Below are 22,286 nucleotides of genomic sequence, written 5' to 3'. Positions count from 1 at the left end.
ATGCTTGTATTAAAATGAAGAGTTTTCTTTTTAAAAGCTCTATCTAATTTAATCTTACTGTTGTCATTCTAAAATTACTGCATAAGCTTGGTGACTAAAACCTGGTGACTTCTGTAGCTGGGTTTGAGCCTTGGGACATTTCAGGAACACCATGAAGATAAAATTGTGAAGATAAAACTGACCTGATCGGTTTTGTGCACCATAGTGAGAATGTTCCAACGCTCTGGGGAGCAGCCAGTCCTCTGGCCTGTGCTCTTTATGTATAGACAGCCAGATGTAACCCAGAGATACTTGGGTGTGGGTGCTGCCTTCAGGAGGAGCCACTAATGTGCACTGAGGGGTCAGACAGGTTTGCTATCAAGCCAGGATTTCTGAATCAAAATCTGTGATCAGAAACAAAGGAGCTCCTTTCTCATTTGATATCCCCCACTTAGCCCACACCATTCATTTTTCTTTCTAGCTGTTGAAGCTTAAGTCCTGTGTAGGTGACGGCCTATGATAGCTCCTGAGTAAGGTGTGTGTCCAGCTTTAGACCAGGGAGCCCATCACTTGAACCCAGGATGCTGCAGCTCCCAGTTTTCTGGTGCAATCTGTGGGTTTCCTCTAGCAATATATTTGTGTACAGAGTTGAGAGGTAGATGGGGTGGAGCAAATGATATTTCTCACGTTTCAGAGCAGTCATTCCTTGGCTAGGGCTTAGTTTTCAGAAATTTATTTTAAAGGGAGAGGACCTGGATTAAATGGCATAAAAATTGTTTCACATGTTTCAGGCCTTATCTTGAGTCCACAGGTACGGATTGGAGGTCAGGGTCTTCTGTCGAGAAATAAGGAAAAGAACACTCCAGCTCATGAGTGGATAGTCATAGGAAATACATCAGAGCTTTTTTGTACTTTTCACCTGAAAACTAGATGATCCTTTTCCCCCAGAGGTTTATATCATGTGGATATAAAAACAAGGATTGCATTTTCTTTTCTGAACAGCCATTAGATTGTCAGTTCCCTAGTGTTTGTTTCTTGTTAATACCAGTAAAAAAGGTGGTGTCACCCTAAAATTGGAATGGTTTATTAAAGCATAGTGTCTGTCATCTCAGACCTTGCAGGAGTTGTATAATGGAGTATCACTGTAAATATGTGGAGGAGACTTAGATTAATTGGAACGTAGGCTTTTAGTTTTCATGAAGCTATGAATAAAAATTTGTAAATTTACTCTTGATCTAATGTACATTTTTATGTAGCCATTAAATTCTCTATTTAATCTATCAGTTTCTCACTGTAAATGTTTTTACTCTCAGTTGAATGCTGGGCACAGTTTGTAATGTATGTACACAAAGGTGTTTTTTTCTATCAACGTTGACTTTTTTGCACATTTTTGGAAATATTTAATTTGTACACTGATTTAATACTCTGACCAATTGTCGATGGGTGTATGAGAATCACGTGTGTGTGCAATGTACTACTGTCTGGATGTATGGGGTTTTTTATTACTTTTGAGATGTTGCTGCCAGTAACTGCACTGCTGTTGCTGCTTTACATGGAATATCTTGTGTATAAAAAAAAAAGATAAAAACAATTTAAAAATTAGCTTATGGTTATCATGGTTGAGGAACTCAGGAGTTGGGCATTGCTTGTTAGTTCCGTTGTCTTAACAACCTTCCAAACTTAAAAACAACCAACCAACCCCGCCTTGTAATTCTGTGTATGCATTGAATGTGTGTGTGTATATATCGCAGTAATCTTATTCCACAATTTCATTTCTACATTTTTATGAACTTGTTTTTTAAGGGTACTATGTTTAGTTAGAATAATTAAATATATAAAAGCTTTGAGAGATGATTTACTAGATAAATATATTTTCAGCTGGCTGATGTTCAAAATATTTTTTTAATTTTTGTTTTTAACCATTCGAAATGTATTTGTATTTCCAAAATCAGACACGAATTGTACTTAGAAATATATTAAAACACTCTGTAGGGACAACAGTGTGATTTTTCTTTTAAGAATTCTGTACTTTAGAACGCTGCGCAATGTCACTCTCGTATCTCAATTCCGAGTTGGCTTATTTATTGTTATTTACGGTGCGCTTTCCGGAAGTTCAGTTTCTTTTATTAATTTTTAATTATTTTTCCTCGTTTCCCGCTGGTCGGGGCGTGGCGCGGGGTGTGGCTGCCCCCGGATCCGAGGCCCCGCCCCGCGCCCGCCCGCGCGTTTCCCCGCGGCGGGGCCGGCCCCGGGAACAGAGAGACGACGGTGTCTCCTCCCCTCGCGGCGCTGCCCTGCGGAAGTGACGCGCGGGCGGGCGCAGCGCGGCGCGCGGCGGCCATGGGCAGGAAGGAGCGGGGTGAGCGGGGCCGGGGAGCGGCGCGGGCCGGGCCGGGGAGGGGGGTCCGGGGCGGCTCGTCACGGCTCCCGCTCTGCTCCCAGATAAGAAGAAGTCCAAGAAGCGCCATTACGATGACGACGAAGACGATGAGGACGAAGGTGCCGGGAAGGAGCCGCAGGAGGCGGTGCCGTCGGCGGCGGGGAAGCAGGTGGAGGAGAGCGGCACCAAGGTGGACGAGTACGGCGCCAAGGACTACCGGCTGCAGATGCCGCTGAAGGCCGACCACAGCTCGCGGCCGCTCTGGGTGGTGCGTGCGGGGGCGGCGGGGCCGCTGTCGCCGTGTGCCCGAGGGTGGGACGCGCGGGGGCCGGGGTCGCTGCGGGACACGGGCGGGCCCGGGGCGGGGGAGAAGCCGGCCCTGCTGCGGGGTCGGGCGGGGAGCGCGGGGCGGGCCGCAGCGGGCGGGTGGAGAGCCTGGGCGCGCCCGGGAGCGGGGTTTGATGCGGTTCGGGGCGCTGCGTCCCCTGCAGCGCCTGTGCGGAGACAGGAGCCCCGGCAGTGCCCAGGGGATTGCTGCAGACCCGGCTGTCGCGGGTGTGCTGCAGGGCACAGCAACAGCCCGGCCAGACAGCAGCGCGTTGGCTGATGACACGAGTGGAATCTATCACTGCAGTGACACAGTAGCAGGGTTTGTATGTTGGAGTGAAACAGCTTTAAGTCAGGCTGGCCTTATCTTCCGTAACTGATGTCGTTTGTTTTCTCTGTCCTTTGAAAGGGATGTCAGTAAACTTGCCCAAGGTTTGGCCAGTGGTGCAGCATCTTGGGAAGAGGTGGCTTCCCAGCCAGCATCTGCACGGTGCCTGTCACCAAGTGGTGGACAGGCACCTGGGGCTGTGATACCCAAGTGCTGCCTTTCATTCATTCATTCATTCTGCATAACATGAGCAAGCAGTTTTGTTGTTCCAGGGGAATGGAGCTGGAAGCTTGCCTTTACTCAAGCAATTTCTTTAGCATTAGAAAAGAAAGTATACCCTAGCATGTCAGTCTGGATAAACTTTATTGATCTGGGTGTGGTTTATTCATAGTGCCATGGAAGGAACATGGACAAATCAATTCCTGGACCATTTTTAGAAGACAAAAGTTATATATTTATTCATTTTCTTGTAACTTTATTATGAGATTCAGTTCAACTAACAGTGTTGTGCCTTCAACATTTGTTTATTTCTGTAGGCTCCTGATGGTCATATATTTTTGGAAGCCTTTTCTCCAGTTTACAAATATGCACAGGACTTTCTGGTTGCCATTGCTGAGCCTGTGTGCAGACCCACCCATATTCACGAGTACAAGCTGACTGCTTACTCCCTGTATGCTGCTGTGAGTGTGGGCTTGCAGACAAGTGACATCACCGAGTATTTGCAGAAACTCAGCAAGACTGGTGTCCCAGATGGAATAATTCAGTTTATCAAGGTAGGGCTATTCTACTGGTATTGGAAATACATCTGTTTCTACTAAGGAATTCCTTTCCTGTTGCCTCTGCCTAATGGATTTATTATTTTTTAATAATTCATCACTTTTAACTGTCTTTTTTCTGTCAGTGTTTCAAGACAATATTTTTTTTCTGTCTTTTTGCATATGATACTGCTCCACACATACTATTTTCATAATATAGCCTTTGTGGGATTTATAAAAAGTACATTTAAGTGTCTGTATAGATAATTTCAGCCAGTATAGCTTGTACATGGGGAAAATTTCCTCAGATTTGCTCTGAAGGAAAACTGAGAATGTAGTAAGTAGTCTGTAATAGTGGGGCACTATGAGACAGCCTGCCTTATCCTGCAAGTGTGTTCTCACAGTCTTGGAAACAGTTTGAGATTAGGTATAAAAGTGAGTATCTGTGCCTGATCTCCAGTGTGAGATGACGTGAGCATCTTCTGAAAATACCTTTTCAGTTTTGTTCCATGAGCATAACAGCAGTGCAAGTAAATGTTTTGTGGTAAGGTGCTTCCCCACAGACCTAAAGCCACTGCAGTGTTTGGTCCTAAACATGGAATCTCTCTTTTGCATGTTCCTAATGACTGCTCTCTTTGTAGCTGTGCACCGTCAGCTATGGGAAGGTGAAGCTGGTTCTGAAACATAACAGGTAAGTGGCTTCTTCCTCAGCTCTTGTGGCAGGAAACCCTCCAAATGCACAGCTGTGAGTGAGTGAGTGCTCTCAGGAGCTCTGGAGTCTCACAGCTGCCAGCTGAGTGTAACGGCTCTCAGGTATCGCTTTTACAGCTTTTGGAAGTATTTAATACATTAGCTGACGAATTGTGTTTGGCTATCCTGAGCTAGCGCTGGTTATCTTCACTTTTTTAAAAGTAGATTGCAAATTAGATATTGTAGTTTGTTTGTTTATTGCTTGGACTTGTAATATGTCTTTGAGGTTTTCAAATCATTTGGGAAAGGTAAGCAAATCCAGTGGCAAGAGGTGTGTGCTTGTGTCGGTGTTGAATCTGATTTGTTTTAAAGCTAGAGGATAATGCTGGAAGGGGCCTGGAGATGTCAGCACATATTTTAACTGTGATCTCCAATCAGCATTATCATTGAGGAATCTCCAGGATGCATTAGTTTTAAATTTTTAGGTGGTTTGTGTTTCGGAAGTTTGGGGTTTTGTCTTTTGAGCTTTTCTGGTGCTGTGGACAGGACTTAAAAACACATCCGGCGTTTTCACAAGCTCACCTCATTTCAGCCAAAACAATTTACTTCATTTGTGTGTCACAAATAAGACGTGTATGTGAGAGGTCTGTGTGGGCATTTCCACTGGAGTTTGCCACTCGTGTTAGGTTAGAGAACATTTGAGTAAGATGGGGGGATGACTGCACAGTACATGATACTTTTGGTGTGAGGCATCTTTTAAAAAAGTTTTGGTTGCTGTAATGTCTTTATTTTTAAATTAGGACACCAAGATTGGATGCTTGAGAGTGCATCTAGTTGTGCATCTATGCCACTGTTCAGTTGATGAGTTCATAAAAATGTTTTCCTTTATTCTTTCATTTTAGGTATTTTGTGGAGAGTACCCACCCTGATGTCATTCAGCAGCTTCTGCAAGACCATGTAATTAAAGAATGTCGCCTGAGGAATGCTGAAGGTGAAGAGACAGAGCTGATTACAGAGACATTCACAAGTAAATCAGCGGTATGTCCAGCCATATTCTAAAATTACTGCAGTGACTGGAGGAGATAAACTTTTGAGTAGTTTTGAGTTGCTATTGTTTGTTTGTTTTATCAGCTTCATTCTGCCTGTAACAAACTGCTTCTTTATTGAGCCCGAATTTGGGGAGAAGAGGGGAGCCAGAGTGTGTCACTAATCAAACTTGTGGTGAAAATTCATGTTCCTCTATTTCAGATTTCCAAATCTAGTGAAGGTGGCCTTGGTCCATCAACTTCACAGGGAACAGATGCTCAGAATAAGCCAGATGTCCCAGCTGACTTATTTGAGTTTTATGAACAGATGGACAAAGATGAGGAGGAGGAGGAGGAAACACAGACGGTGTCTTTTGAAGTCAAGCAGGTATGAATATTGCACAGAAGCACATAAGCATGAGAACTTACTAGGAAGGACTGTGGCTCTTTGTTTGGTAGATGAGATCACTGGATGTCATTAATATTTCTTTCCTTTTACCTTCTAAAGTTTAGAATTTTAGAGAGTGGCAGTGTGGGTGTTGTTCTTTTCCTACTTGCAGAGCTCGGTGCTAACAGGCCTGAGAGGCTCCAGGGGCTTAGGGAGGCCCCGATCACATGTGGCTGAGTATTACTTGGTTAAAGATGAGAAGTCGGTGGAGGGCTGCTTTCAGAGAGCTTGTTTTCTTTGCTTTTCCTTCTGGCTTTTGGTTTGTAATTCATGGGTGCAGAAGGAACTGTTTCTTGGTGGTTCCAATTTCATCACTTAAGAAGGGGAGCTGGAGATTGGAGCGCAGTCCTTGCTTGACCTTCAGAAAGCTTCTGTACAACTTCTCAAATTGGTTTTGTACTTGGTAATTATAATTCTAATGATGCCTTAGTAGGGGAAAAAGGAATTTAAAAAAGGATAACTTAGTAGCTGTTTTGTTTATTTGAAAAAAGCCAGCCCAAACCAACAACCTGTTGGTGACTGATTCAGCCTGTCATTGTCTTGGAATAACTTCCCTACAGGCTGTGGAGGTTTTTGTGGTAACAGATGTGCAGTTCTGTGTAGCACACAGAACCTTTCGTGTCTGTTACTGAACTCTTCATTGCAGGACTTCAGGGTGTAGTTTAGTCATTGCTGGGCGAGCAGCAATCTGAGCTGAATGTGTGATGTTCTTCATCTGCCTAAAGAGCCCTCTCTAATATTAACTGTCGTTCAAAGTGTTTTGGGGGCTGGGGTAATCACAGGTAAAGTTTCCAGAATAAGACTTAATAAGCATAAAAAATAATTGTAACTTCACTTGGTACTGTGTAACCTAGTTGTTTTTAGGGAAAAGAAATTAACTCAGATGTGTAGAATTTATCAACTGAAGCTTTGTTTCCTCTTCAGGAGATGATTGAAGAACTTCAGAAGCGTTGTATCCATTTGGAGTACCCCTTGCTGGCAGAATATGATTTCAGAAATGATTCTGTGAATCCTGATATCAATATAGATCTGAAACCTACTGCAGTCCTCAGGCCCTATCAAGAGAAAAGCCTAAGGAAGATGTTTGGGAATGGACGAGCCAGGTCTGGTGTTATTGTCTTGCCATGTGGTAAGTTTCTGTGTTGGTACTTAGACAATTTGTTCTTTGTTTGCCTGTAGTAAAGAAAATTCCAAAGATGACAGCTGCCTGGATTTCAGACAGCAGCAGGGACTGTTCTAGTCCCAGTGTGCAGAGTCCTGGTGGTTTTTATTGAGCTGTTGATGAGGCAGTGCTGAGGGAGAGCTGGGTTGCAGAGCTGTCAGTGTCCTGGCAGGGGCTGGGGAGCAGCTGTGATACCTTCACAGTGCCAGTCGTGCTTCCACCGTGCCCTCTGCCACTTCTGCTCATCTTCCTCTGAAATGTAAAGCTGTTGGCGTTGGAATTTGTTCCTTGGTTGGGAATTGGGAAATTGAGGGGAGCTGGGAGTACAAAGGTGGCGTAAAGGGGTGTCCAAGGAAGAAAAGAGTTTGAGTGCACAGGTGCTGGGCAGGGGAGTTTAGGAAGAAGTGAGAAACATGGTGACTGAGACAGCCTACAGAAAATGGGGAAAAGGAGCAAACAGGAGGCTGTGTGCCAGTGCCCTCAGTATTCGGGGAGAAGGAGGCACATGGGTATCTGTGATGAGGGCCTGAGAGTAAGTAAGGAGTGCTGGGAGAAGTGTGAAGGATGGGAAGATTTAGGGAGTTGCTTTGTGGGGGAATGTATAACTGGCAGAGACAGAGGAATAGAGCATTCTTAGGGAGGCTTTCTGTAGCCACCTGTAATTTAACATTCTTTTGAAATTAAAAAGCATTAAAATGATTGCTTCTAATTGTCAAAGCCATTGTTTGCAATTATTTTCTTGAGGAAATACTGTTATGTCCTGTAAGACAATCCAGCTGTATTTTTAAGAAGCAAATACTTGATCTCTTTAAGACTATTGTAGCAAAGAAACATCAAAGAAATTTCCCTTTGCATGGTTTCATATCCTCTCATGGTTTTCCTTCGCCCTTTGGTTTTGTTTTCCTCCTACTCCAGGGGTGCCTGAGAGATGACTAATGAGTGTCACTCCTCCTGCCCTGCAGGTGCTGGCAAGTCTCTGGTGGGGGTGACAGCCGCGTGCACTGTGCGCAAGCGGTGCCTGGTGCTCGGCAATTCTGCTGTGTCTGTGGAGCAGTGGAAGGCCCAGTTCAAGATGTGGTCCACCATCGACGACAGCCAGATCTGTCGCTTCACCTCTGATGCCAAAGACAAGCCCATTGGCTGCTCTGTTGCCATCAGCACATACTCCATGTTGGGGCACACGACAAAACGGTCTTGGGAAGCAGAAAGAGTCATGGAGTGGCTTAAAAGTCAAGAGTGGGGCCTTATGATACTGGATGAAGTCCATACCATTCCTGGTAAGGAAAAGGTGTGCAAACCTTTCACGTTGCACACATTGTTCATGTCTTTCTGTTCTTGTAGAAGAGATGTTTTTTTGCTGCTCTTCTCATGATTTATGTAGTGAGTAAACCCATGGCTTAGGGTTTTGGAACAAGTAAACTGCCTTGTTCTACTTTTTTTTTTCTTTTTTTTCCCCTGATACTGACCACTAGTTTTCTGAACCCTTCAAATTAGACACTTGTTTTCTATAATAGCAGTGTAAAGTAGAAGTTCCTCCATGTAGGTTGATAAAGTGCTCTTTAAATACCTGAATTACCTTTGCATAATTTTGCTGTAGACATATTTGAACAGGAGAGGAATTCATCTGCCTTCTTCTCTTAGAGGCAGTGTCACTGCAGGCCAGCTTTTAATATCTACGAGTAACCATAGTGATTAACATACGGAAATAACTGTTGTCTTTGAAATTGCCATGTAATTTGAGATCTGTACTACTGGAAAGCAATAATGTACTATTAAAGTGTCTGTGGAATAATCCTGACTAAAAAACCACCCAAGATTCTCTTAGCTGTTCTTCCTTATTCTTATTTGAATACATTTTGGTGTCTACAGAAGTAATGGATTTCAGAAGTAGATCTTGGTGATTAATTGCCATTTTATCAAAGTAGCATACTGGCATTGTTCTGTCACTTTTGTTCTTGCTTGGTTTCATAGAAATGAAGGTATAGCAACTCCTCTGTGATTTCTAGCAATACTAAAGATGAGTAATTCTGCCATATCCTGCAAGTCCTGAATGTGGCAGTCAGCCAAGAGTCCTTATGTCATAGTTCTTGGTAGGAAATAATAGAAACCCAAATCAAGCCATGTAACCTCTGAATATATTAATTTTCTCTTGGGGAATGGGAAATAATAAAGATGCCAGAAGATTTACTGGGCTATTCAGAGTACATTTGACAATGCAAAGTAAAGCTGCAATCACTGTGAAGTTTTGCTGTAACACAGATTTTTAGAAGTGTTTGTGAAACAGGGTACGATTTTCCCAATGCTGTGCTGACCTTATGCTCAGGAGTTGATGAAAATGTCTTTTAAAAATTGCAGTATTTATCTTCTGAAACCATTCAGGAAAGTTAACAAAAAATTTGTCTTGGATTTCTTAGCAAAAATGTTCAGACGTGTGCTCACGATCGTCCAAGCTCACTGTAAACTGGGGCTGACTGCTACCCTGGTCAGAGAAGATGATAAAATTGTGGACCTGAACTTCCTTATTGGACCAAAGCTCTATGAAGCCAACTGGATGGAGCTGCAGAACAATGGCTACATTGCTAAAGTCCAGTGTGCTGAGGTGATGCTCTGCTTTTTGGTATTTTTAGTGTATATTTAGTATGCTTATAAAGTTGAGGAAAAAATTTGCAGCTCTTATAACAAAGAACGATAGTAGAAATTTTAAAACACATAAGAAAACACCTGTTTATTTCAAGCCTGAACATATCAGGGTGAAACCTGAAAATGTAGGACTGGATCTCACCGTTCTTTCTAGTTTAAAGATGTGACCTCTGTTCTTTCCAGCATATGGATGAGAGGTAAATCTGGTATCAAAAGAAGTGAAAACGTTTCACACAGGTGCATTAGAATGTTAAAGTAATCTTTTTGGAAAGCCTAATTCAATATATTATCACTGATAATTGGCATGAAAGATACTTAGGGAAGAGTATAACTTTCTCCAAGCTGTTAGTTACAATGTTTCCTTGTAAGTATTCGGGGATTGCTTTTTCATGAACTTACTTGGTCTCCTGTTGAATGGAAGTAAAGTTTTAGCAGCGGCGATGTGTTATGGTAGAGTTTGGGTTTTTTTTTTTGTCTTTGTGGTGTTGTTATTGTTGTGGTGGTTTATTTTAAGCCTGTCTTGCTAATTTTATGCAATTCTCCCTAGCTCTGGTACTGGACTAAAATATGCAAATGCAGGTCAGCTGTTCTCCTTTTGAACACTGTGCAAATTGGAGGTTGTAGAAGGAAAAAAACCACTACTTTGAACTCATAGAATGCAAGTGAAAAGCACCTAGAAAATAACTGTTGAAGGGAGAGTAACCAGTCCTCAAATTCGGGTTTGCCCTTAGGCACTTTGGATAGTTCTGCTAAGCAAAATTCTCAGTCCCTGAACTGCCCTTTAGTCATTAAAAAAATGAAGCATGGGCTACCTTTTGTTCTGAATGATGGGAAAATTCTGCAAGTTTATATTCTTAGGCCAGTGTTTTGAACTAACATTTGATGACTCTACCAAAAGCAAAGAACAAAAAAGCCCAGTGTTGAGTCCAGTACATGCACAACTGCTTTGCATATTTGTTTGGATTTCCTTGAGGAGTAGCACCATTAATCAACTTGGTTTATTCCTCTCAGCCAGGAAAGGAGTCTGGCTCACTCTTCAAGTGCAGTTCTTCCCAGGTGGCTGGAGAGGGCAGTGCTGATGTCTCATAGGGCAGGTCATGGTTCTTGCAGGTGTTGCTCTTTCACTGCTCTAAAAGAGAAAGAGAAGCACAGTTTAAAAAGTTACACAAAGTCTGAAAAAAGACAACAAACTTGTTCTTTACCTGTTTTTTTCAGAGTTTTGTAATTTACAAATAATCCCTTTCTGAGCAGCCATACTAAGTCTTTGGATTGGAGTGCCTGCCTTGCAAAATGAAAAGACAAAATACATGTGTTTGCCATGTAGTCGTAGGCATTAAGCAATAGATGAAATTTTTTACCACAGTCAAATATTCAGTATTTGTATCTCATTGTGACTTTGATGTAATTGTCTTCTGGTTCAAGAGTTTTAAGTATTTCATGTAAACAGCACACAATAACAACAGAGCCTATTCAGTGCATGAATTTATTTTTAATGTAGCCAGAGGATAATGAAAGCATCGTCTGGCATTAAAGTCACTGGAAAAAAATATTTTGAAACAAAAAATTAGGACTTGGCAGTACAGAACACTTAATGTTGTTTAAATAAACTCCTGTGAATTGTCATTAACTTCCTTAGCTGAATGGTGGTTATGAAAGAGGCTTTTCTCTGTGGTAGTTTGTTAATTTCTATTGTGCAATGGATATGAGGGAATAACTCATGTACAGCAGAGTCAATGTTTCCCAAATCATATCCCCTATGGATAGTGTCAGATGTTATCAATAGTGTTGCTTCATTGGCTTAAACTAGATAATTTCTTCTTTTTTCATGCTAGAGTAGAAAAAATAAGCCTAGACTTGCTGAAGTACTGTGGTTGTTATTTACATAATAGAAGAATTGCTTTGGTATCCTGTGGTGATGTTATTGTCTGTTGAAAACTTCTAATCAATCCTAGTGTTTTGGAAGTTCTAGACTCAATAGCTGTGGATATATGGACAAAGGTGGGTGAATTTGTTCTGTGCTGAAGACAAAACGTGTCTCAGCTTTCAGAATATGAATGAAAATTAGTCTTTATGGGAAAAAGCTTTGACTGCTGTGAGAGGGAGACTACACAGTTCGTTCCCTTAATTACTGCTTTGTAGGAAGTAGTAGTATTTAGTAAATTATTTAAGTGTGAACATGAAGTAGCTGTCTTTCAGTCTTGTTCCAGTCCCACTGCCTATTTCTGTCATGGATCTCAATGCCAAAGCATTTTGGAAAAACAGATTTTAGCGATGCAGAAGACTTCACTGACTGGTAGCTTTCCTTCCTTTAACACAGAAATGACTGTGTTAAAATGTGTGACCTGCCCTGTATAGAAAGTCCTAATGCATTACCAGCCCCCAATATCTTTTCAATTCCCTCTGGGATTAATAAGTGAATAACGGAGTGCTACTTTGTGTGTGTGTGTTTTCTTATTGTAGGTCTGGTGCCCAATGTCACCTGAATTTTACAGAGAATATGTAGCTATTAAAACAAAGAAAAGGATACTGCTGTACACCATGAACCCCAATAAATTCAGAGCCTGTCAGTTCCTGATTAAGTTTCACGAGCGACGGAATGATAAAATCATCGTCTTTGCTGACAATGTGTTTGCACTGAAGGAATATGCAGTCAGACTTGGGAAGTAAGTGTTCAACCAATGATGACACTGTTATTTTCCTCCTTCCATGACAATTTCCTTGCAATCTCACAGCTTTCAGTAGTCTTTAATATTTTTTGTAATGCTGTAATTCCAGTCCTGCATAAAAAGCTCAGGAGGGTGTTTTTGGATGGACCTTACTGGCACTGCAACATGATTTTGGTGTTTGAAAAGAGTCCCTGTTTAGCATTTGTTTCAGAAAAGTTTATTTTAATTAGTAAAAGCCAATCGAAAAATGAGGGGCTTTTGGAAGTATCACTAGAACTGTTTCTTTAATGGATGGTAGCTTCCCCTGTCTCTCTGAGACAAAGGTTGTCAGATGTATACTCTCTGGATCTTTCTGGATCTTCTGAGACCTAGGGCCTTCTTCAGGTTCTCAAAAGTTCTTACCCTTGTCTAAAAAAACTAAGACAAGCTTTTTTGGTATCTGTGCTGTACTAGTTCACTGCCTAGAAGTGCAGTAATTGTTTAATAAACTGAAGGACATTTCTCCCTACAGCTCCTTGATTACCTCAAATGACTGTAACATGAGATTGTGCAAAAAGGGTTTAATGAGGGGTCAGCATCAGTCTGTTGGTAGGATTTGGGGAGGGATGGTCAGGGAGAGTTTGTTAGGATTGGGCATAGAGCGATTATTGGGAAACATAACCTTATAAGCTGGCCTCATCCTTTCTTTGACAAGCCCAAATAATGCCTTGCATGCTGGAAGCTGTGGGGCATTTTGATGGTGTATGATTTCATGTCTAGGAATTTGAGCAGTTTTCCTTAGCAAAACCACAAACAAGCCTTACACTTTCCAAAATTCATGATCAGTTCTGACTGTGTTTTAAGGGGCCGTGTGGTGCTCGCATGCTGTGACATCAAATAGCAAGCAGAGCTAATGGTGTTGGATGAATTCCAACACCCGTGGTCTCTTTCATCATTTTTTTAATCTGTCTGGACAGAGATTAGCTGTAATGATGCCTCTGGAATGTCTCTAGCAGTGTTCAGTGTACCACAGACAAAGCCTTTAGCACAGGCAATGCTGGGGGGCGGGGGATGCTGTGGGGCACAGCAGTTGCAAGTGGAGTAGATGCTGTGGAAGCGTTGCAGGAAAACCAGTTGAAGAAATAGTAGGTGGCCCCTTTTTATGTTCTGGAGTGAATTCTGTGTTTCTCACATCGTTTATGGAACTCCAGGTTATCCAGCTGCTACTCTTAGAAAGAAAGGAGGCTTGCTGTGCTGGGCAAAGGTGAGGTTTGTTTTAACTGGAGGTTTTTTGCTGTGAGAAGGCTAAACCAAAGGGAACTGTTAGTTTGTGCAGGGCAGGAACTCTGTGTGTGGAGGAGAGAGCAGCCCCGTGGGTAGAGCAGGAGTGCTATGGCTGTGTGCCCAGCAGGAGCACAGCTCCCACTGCCCTTCTCATGGCCTGACGAGCCTGCAGGCTGGGTGGGCTCCCCCATGGGGGAGAGGTGGCCACAGTCTGGCTGCCTCTGCTGGCTCCTCCCTTAACCCCTTTGCCCTTGGTAGTGGGGAACCATCAGGGAAAGACCATGCACATGACAGGAATTACTTTGTCTGCAATTTTGGGGGCCAGAGAATCCAAATTTGCTCAGCCAGCTTTCCCTCCATCATGATTCTGTCATCCAGGACAGCACAGCTCATGTACTGCCTGGTTTCACTGGTGTTTGGTATATGCTCAAATCACTGTTTCTGAAGGACTGTGTCTCTGTGATTCTGTTAGTTATGTCAGTTAATGGCAGAGGAATCTATCTTTGCAAGTCCCTCAAATGTCTTTTTGCAGTGAGGAAAATGAGTTATTAAAAAATAATCCATTTAGTACTTAATGTTTTAGATTCAGAAAAGTACTCAGGAATGCCAGTGAATCACTGTCAAGTAGGATCTGGGCAAGTTAAAATGAAGGATTGATAGCCAGGAGTTCAGGATTATTCTGTTCTTAATACAAAATGTGTTTGAATGCCTTCTTGGTGGTCTTAAGAAAAGGAAGGCTCAAAAAATTCGTTTCAGTTTAAATCTGCCATTTAACTTCACAATTTGAATACTACATGAAATTAAAATGAGACTTAAGATATTACTGAATGCTACAAAATGAATAACGAAGATATTTTTTCAGAGTTTGCTCATTTGCCGCTTTTATTTTTTAGCTGTCTTTTTTCTAAAAGTCTGCTTAAATAGAAGAATTAGATTAGACATTACTAGGATTGTTTGGTAAAGAACCCTAGAATAAAGGTTGTAGTAAAGAAAGCAAGAGGACCCAGTGCACAGGGATTAGTTGATAAGAATAGAAAACCTTAGTCCTATGCACTGCCATGTTTATGTTCAGCTACCACTCACATATGTGCAATACCAAATGGAAAATTTGAGCTTGGTTCCTTGTGTTAGAAATAATTTATGGAACTGTGAGCAAAATGGTAATTGGAAAACTTAACTCCTACTGTTTGGAGATGCTTGATAACCTTAATTTGGAAAAGTAGTACAAGAGATGACAAAGCAGTGGCAGTGCTATCCTGCATGCAGCTCACTGTTTTTGTGTGGGCTCTTCTCTTCTTAGCTTTTTGGTTTTTTAACTCTGCTTAGGCAGAAATAAAACAGTCAGACACTGGAAAATTCACAGCAGTCCAAGTTACTCATGAAGTCTGTGAGTGACTGAGTTTGTGTGAGCCTTTGGGATTGAGACGTTAAATGTTCCATGTAATTCATTGTCAGACATCAGAAACCATAGGTGAAATGCCACTGTGAGCTGCTCATGAAATGTTTGAGGCCTTTGCATCATTTCAGTAGGCCCAGAAGGTATTAGAAGGGGCAAGAGGTTAGCTTGAAAAGCAAAAATAATTTTCCCAGAACAACACCCAGCAGCCCATTTGTGACACCCAGTGTGTCCTTGATAGAGAAGCCTGTATTTTCAAGTGTTTAAATAGGAAGCAGAGGTTGCAGCTGTAAATGTGCTAACTCAGTACATTTGAGGAAAAAAAGTCTTTAACAGCTGCCTTCAGTCTTTCATGTAGGCTTAGCAAATGTAGTTTATATACAACTTCATTGGTGCATGTAATTGCAAAACATTTGTAACTGTCAGAATTTCTTTCTGGCTGACTGGGTTGCTGCAGAGGGTTCCACAAACCCCTGGGCAGCAGCCATGAAGAGTCAAACAAGCTAAAAGTAAACTGATATCTGTACCAAAATGTGGTTTGTTTTCATATCTGCTCAAAGATGTCCTGCACTCCTTGCCATGGTGCCTCATAAGAAATGAGTGAGAAATCTTGAATTTATTTCATTTGTATATGTTGTGTTCTTTTCAGACCCTATATCTATGGTCCTACTGCACAAGGGGAAAGAATGCAAATTCTGCAAAACTTCAAGCACAATCCAAAAATCAACACTATTTTCATTTCCAAGGTGAGGGAGTACATTCACTGTGTCCTTGTGCCTGTCTTTGGAGTCAACTTTTAGAGTCACATGCATGGTGTGCATTTGACATCTTCGTATCACAGCTCAGAAAGAAAGCTGTGCTTTGTCTTTAGTGTTGGCTGGGGAGATGTGGGAATCAGAGACTGCTCAGAGGTGCTGCTCTGTTGCAGGTAGGGGACACGTCCTTCGATCTGCCAGAAGCCAATGTTCTCATTCAGATTTCATCCCACGGTGGGTCACGAAGGCAGGAGGCTCAAAGGCTGGGACGAGTGCTGAGAGCCAAGAAAGGTAAAGGAGGTGGTGCTTGGGTTCTGGGCCTTGGATCACAACAACCTAGAGCAGAAAAACTGGATGTTCCTGAGGCTTCTTTATACTGTCCTTGCATTATGTTTTAGTCAAAGAGAATATACCCATATACCAGTGAATGAAAATGAAGCATCTTCTGGGTCAGTAAAATTAGTGGTGAGAAAACTTCTAAACGACAAAAAAAGCTGAAAGAAAACTGACTTTCTATGCAATTCTCTCACTTTTTCATTTCTTGATATTTTCTTCAACATGAAATTGTTTGTGTTGGATCATAGTATTATTCTAAGAAGCAAGCCTCTAGAAATCACATTTTTGACACTGTAGATTATTTGCTTTTAAAAAATGGATTTGGTGTGTTTTTGTAAAACATGGCCAAAGGAATTTTTTTTTGTTTAGAACAATTGCTCTTAACATACTTTCTACTCAGACTTAAGCTCTGCATACACTTATTTTAATACAAGCAGTTTGTGTATTTTATATATTATTTTATATATTTTAATATTTTAAAACAAGCAGTTTGTTCTTGTTACAGGTAAGTCTTTGTTTGAAAATGCAAACAAACCCCATGCTAGTGAATTGACAAAGTCTTAGTGAAACCCTGAGAGAACCCTATTACCAGGGTAACACACCTTAATGACTGTGAGTGTAAAAAAAGGTTTATGCACAGCCTGGTATGTGCTGGTCTTCTGATATTGCTGTGAATTCTTAGCTAAGAATATTTGCATAATTTTTTAATTCAAAACCACTGCAAACTCTAGTTCACATGGATAAAACATTTCCTTTGTCTTTTTCTGATGGACTTTTTTTGACATGCACTGCACTCCTTGCTCTTGACTTATCACTTCTTCTTGACATGATAGACTTAAAAACAGTTTTATCGTTCACCTTCCCTAGCAGAATAAAGCAGCAGATTCTTCTTAGAGCACCTGTGTCATTGTGTTAGTCTACATTTCCTTTTCTGTTTTTGTCTTTTCACCTGTCCTCAAGTTATTAAGAACAAAAGGAGGAGTTTCCATGCTGTGTCAATCAGTTTATGCAAGGCCTGGATGCAGATAGACAATGCAAATAGTTTTTGTGGGGACAAGTTACTTAAGTACCTGTTTTCAGTATTTATTTCTTGGTTGTTCTTTGTTGAATTGTTCCAAATGAAACTAATCACTGAATATTTTTGTCTCTTAGGCATGGTTGCAGAGGAGTACAATGCCTTTTTTTATTCCCTTGTATCCCAAGACACTCAGGAAATGGCATATTCAACAAAACGACAACGGTTTCTTGTAGATCAAGGTTATAGCTTCAAGGTAACTTGTTCCTTCTGTTAATTATACTTGAGGCCTAAGAATGTGATTTTCATATTGTTCAGTGTTAGTATTTGGTCTAGTACTTGAGAATTCTGGTTGTGGAATGCATTAATGAAGGTTTTTCTTGCAAGCAAGAACTGCCCTGGAGTTGTTTTATCATCTGTTGTGAGGGCAGATACAAGTAGCTTTGTACAGCTTCTACAAAGGTAGGTGTTGTAACTTGAAAGCAGGCACCCTGCAGAGTGCAGTGCTGTTCCTTGGTGGTTGGTTTATGTTTGTGCTGTTCAGTTGTCTATGTGTGCAGGCCTCCCATTTTACAGTATCACAGTGGCACTACATAAAGCAGTGTTGGTGTTGTCAGAGTGGGCAGCACCAATTTAGACAACTTGAGAAACTTGGGAAGTGACAATTTCCAAAGAGCTCCGGTCTCAGACCAGTATTTCACTGTGTCATCTTCTTCCAAACATAACCAAAGCTCCTCTATGTTATAGATTTCATGGTGTATCTCACTTATTTTTCTTTTAATGCATGGATTGCCCTGTGTGCTCATCTGTTAGGCTGTAAAGGCAGCAGAGTATCATGATAGCTCTTAGGTTTAGATAAATTATTCCTTTGAAAAATTGGAGCTTACTGCTCTTATTGAAGCCTTCTCAATGAGAAGCAGTGCTGAGGAGAATGAAAAATAAGACTCCCACATCTGGCTGTTCAAGAGCTTGTCTGGGTGAGGCGCCAGTACAGGACATCCCCCTGAACTGCTGGGCTGGAGGAAATCACAGCTCTGGAAAGAGCAGCCCATTAAAGAGCTCTTTAGAAACAGACCTGTCATGGTCTTTATAGGTGGAAACTTTGTTTTCCTTTGTAGTGAATATGTTTCAACAAAGTTGTGGATCAGTACTAAGCTGCAACTAATTACAGCAAATGCATCTGTGTGGCCATAGCCAGGAAGATTAGAACGGTACCTTTACTTATATTTGAATGCCCTGGATTCTAGAGCTAAGAAGGAGGTTAAAATAGAGGTATTTCATTTTGCAAGGAAAGAGCTCTTAGTCCTAGCAGCTTTGGTGTAATGTGGCACGAAAGCAGTGCAAGTGGCCAGCTGAGTATCTGGAGCAACATTTTTGCTGACCAGAACTGGAAGGTTCTTTATTTGCAGATTAGAAGTAAAACATTAGAATATCTATTTTCTTCTGTTTGCCAAACTTAGTCATAGCTGGCATCAAAGAAGAATAGGGCTGAAAGAAACTTCCAAAAATACAGCTATTGTGTTTCTTCATTCCGAGCAAGGATGAACTATGTGTATGCCATTCCAAATAGATGTCTGCCTTCTTAGTATTCCAAATGTGGAGACTCCAGCTCTTCTTTAGGTAATTATTTCAATGCTAATGTCCTCTCCTTTAGAATTTGTGTTCCTAAATAACTAAAAATTCATTACTAGTTAAAAAGGGTAACAGTTTTTGTTTAGGACTTACTTTCTTCTTGCCATCTCTCCATAGCTTCATTCTCTGCCTTTCATCAAAAAGAAAACTGGAGTGATATGTTTTTGCTGAATCCACATATCTTGTTGCTTCTTAAATATCAGCCTTATTAAAGTTTACTGCTTGGAGTGTACTGCTAGCTGGTTTTTTTGGTTAGCTAACCAGTTGCCTTTGCTACTGTATTGTTTTTTTATTTAGAGACTAAATGTAGGATATACTAAATTTTAAACCAGTAGCAGAAGAACTCTGTATATTAAAGAATTGGGGGTAACTTTTAAACAGAGCATCAGTTGGACATATTAAAAGATGATGCAGTGGGAATTCTTTCCATTCTATGAATCATGCTAGCACTGTTTTGCAAGCGGAGCTGGAAACATGCAAATAGAATTTAAAATGGATTTTTGTGACTCCTTTTTCTTTATTTTTGAGGTGACCATAGCACATATCCTCCTAAATAAACAAGGAGTACCATAGTGTTCCTTTAGCAATGTAGGACTGATTCCTTCCATCAGTGGATCCTTCAAGCTTGGACATTTTCTCAGGAAAACATCCTTTTTCAGACTAGACATTCCCACAAATAACAGCCCACAGCACTGATTATTCATTCAACACCTATTTTTGAAATATGGTGCTTGGCAGCTAACATGGATTTCTTTTACCTTAAACTTTATTTACAGTGTTTTTGTGATCTGCTCCAACCCACACTGCTGAGGTAATTAGTTTCTGATTGTATTGACTCAAAAGGTAAGCAGAAAAGATGAGGGAAAACACTACATAATCAATGGTTGAATTAGAATGTCTTTCTCAAAACCATGTCAAATGTGACCATTTCAAAATACCTCTGGTTAAGAAAGTAAGCTGCCTGTTGCAAATCTTTATAACAGAGGCTTGAGATCTTTCAGTTCTTCAGAAGAGGAGCTTTGTGAGCTGGTGGAGCCCATGGCACTGCATTGCCAGTAGGTCATATGTGCCCTGCACCCTCAGTTGCCAGATGAGTTACTGAGAATTCCAAGGAGAACAAACTTAAATGAAGTTACCCAGTGTTTAAGTACTCAAAGGCTGGAAGAGTCCTTTTGCTCTGTGACTGATGCTCTGCTGCAGGTTGCTGCACTGTCTCCCAACAGCTGTATATCTCAGTTTGTTAGGGGCTTTTCCCCATTGTCCTGAATGCTTCTTGCTAAAATTCTAAGTCTCTGCAGAGCTACTGGATTATTTTTGTTGAATATAAAATACTGGTTCTTAAACTAGACAAATCTAGAGCCTACGGCATGATACCAAACTTGCAGTGAGTTGAATACATGTCTGAGTTATATGTGCTTTAGTCAGGTTCTTGGTCAAGCTGGTATAAACAATGTTTAGCAGACATGCTCTGCTCAGAGCTTTTCTTTCTTCTTTTCCTTTTTTTTTCCCCAAAGATTTTTCTTTTGCATTTCCAGCCAGAATATTACAAGAGCTGTGAGTGTATGTATATGTACATCACTTAGCAAGATTTTATATATCTGTGCTATCTGTATTTTGAGGTTGTTCCAACCATTAATGAAAGTTGAAGGCAGTTCCAACAGGATATGGAATCAGAAATACTTGTCTTGGTTTTGAGTAGCTAACAGTGAGGAGGAAGAGCCCTCACCTTGTCGTGTGCTTTGTTTCTTAGGTAATCACAAAGCTGGCAGGCATGGAAGAAGAAGAACTTTCATTTTCAACCAAAGAGGAACAGCAGCAGCTTCTCCAGAAAGTCCTGCAAGCATCTGACCTGGATGCTGAGGAGGAAGTAGTTGCTGGAGAATATGGTTCAAAGTCAGCTCAGGTAATGAAGAATTCTTTGAAAAGGATGACCACAGGTGGGACAGAACTCGGCCATTTTATTTCCATCCAGTTCTAAATGTGATGTTGTCACGGATGGCCTGGTATCTTTGTGAAACATTAGAGAACAGATTTGGTTTTTTAATCTGTATTAGCCTTTAGCTATTGGAATAATTCACTTGTAGGGCACTCAGAAGAAATTTGACATGGAATTTGTGTCCTTCTCCATCATATTTGAAGGAGAAGGTAACAGATCTGTCATTACAGATTTTGAAGTAGATCTTTTAAGTCACATGCAATGAAAATATTTTAAGCCTCTGATGCCACACTAAGCACGTGCGTGTGCTCCTTGTCCTTGCAGGTGTCCCGCCGTCCAGGCACCATGAGCTCCATGTCTGGAGCAGATGACACCGTTTACATGGAGTACCACTCCTCACGGAGCAAGGCGTCCTCCAGCAAGCACATCCACCCCCTGTTCAAACGCTTCCGCAAGTGACTCCTTCACACAGGCATCTCCTGGAAACCTCACCCGTGTGCGTGTGCCTGTTTCTGGAAAGATGGAGTTCGAATTTATGAAAGGTCCTTTAACAGACTCTTCTATATGCATCTGTACAGCCCCATATTACTTATCAATGTATGTACTCTCATGGTGAATGGGAAAGCAAATAAGGAACTAAATCTTACCATGAAAATATTTTTAGAAACTTCTAAGATACAAATATGTCACAGCACATACTTTTTTTGTGTGGCACCGTGCTCCTTGTCTTATGCCCTCATTTCCTCATGGCCAGAGGGCAGAAGCATATGGGCCACTTCATTCAAGAGAAGTACTTGTCTGGTTTTCAGGGTAATTAATAGATTTTATTTTTATCAGCTGAAGATCCTTTTTCAGAAGAGTCCTGAAAAGGTTTTGTAAATGAAGTTTGTACTGATGTTTGAGATATTATTTATCTGATTCTTGTGTCTGCTCAACAATATACTGTTTCTCAAAATGCTTAAATAAAATCATTCAGTGAGCTGAACAAATCCTGAGAGGAGCACTTTACATTATATTTTTTAACTGAGAGCTAATTTATACTTGTGACTTTACCTGTATTAAAATTCTAACAAATAGGTCAGAAATACTTTAGAGTTTGAAGACAAGAAGAAAAAGAGACTGTCTCCAAAGTAAACTCAAGGAAAGCATTAGTAGTAAATGCAAATGAATTCTGTGCTCATTTTCCTAATTTTTCTTGCTACTCTTGAGAAGTTGCTCAAATAAAAGCCGTTTCTCTTGTTATTTATATCCTATTTATTAACCATGCAATAAAACCTTCATAACTGCTATACAGTGCACTGTCACCACAGAGGTTATTATTGAATCAAAAAGCATTTTGACTTCTCACAAGGTGAATTGGAAGAAAGTGTGAAAGAAAGATTCCTGAGTTTCTTTTATTAATGAAGAGTGCATTATAATTCTAGAAAATGATAAGGAAATGCTGGTGGTTTGTGGCAGAAGAATGCTTTTTAAGTAACACCTGCTTAATAATGTAATGCACTACTTGTATTAAGAGGTGTTATTTCTCTGGTTGTTTGTAGAGCTTTAGGAAC

The 22,286-nt window shown here is 41.0% G+C and overlaps 1 protein-coding gene across 1 annotated transcript; it reads left to right on the top strand.

The window, feature by feature from the left end:
- The first annotated feature begins 2,213 nt into the window (after positions 1–2,213).
- On the top strand, positions 2,214–21,722 carry ERCC3 (ERCC excision repair 3, TFIIH core complex helicase subunit). Its single transcript, XM_038142123.1, has 15 exons — positions 2,214–2,338; positions 2,422–2,627; positions 3,551–3,787; positions 4,411–4,460; positions 5,362–5,497; positions 5,708–5,872; positions 6,857–7,061; positions 8,057–8,371; positions 9,509–9,693; positions 12,195–12,397; positions 15,709–15,805; positions 15,988–16,105; positions 17,303–17,421; positions 20,548–20,700; positions 21,058–21,722. The coding sequence occupies exons 1-15, from the start codon at positions 2,320–2,322 to the stop codon at positions 21,190–21,192; spliced, it is 2,343 nt and encodes a 780-aa protein (XP_037998051.1). The 5' UTR covers positions 2,214–2,319; the 3' UTR covers positions 21,193–21,722.
- The last annotated feature ends 564 nt before the right edge of the window (positions 21,723–22,286 follow it).

Source organism: Motacilla alba, chromosome 7 (genome assembly GCF_015832195.1).
Source record: "Motacilla alba alba isolate MOTALB_02 chromosome 7, Motacilla_alba_V1.0_pri, whole genome shotgun sequence".
Taxonomy (NCBI): Eukaryota; Metazoa; Chordata; class Aves; order Passeriformes; family Motacillidae; genus Motacilla; species Motacilla alba.
Note: the sequence above shows the minus strand (reverse complement) of the source record. Positions and strands in the feature narration are given on the sequence as shown.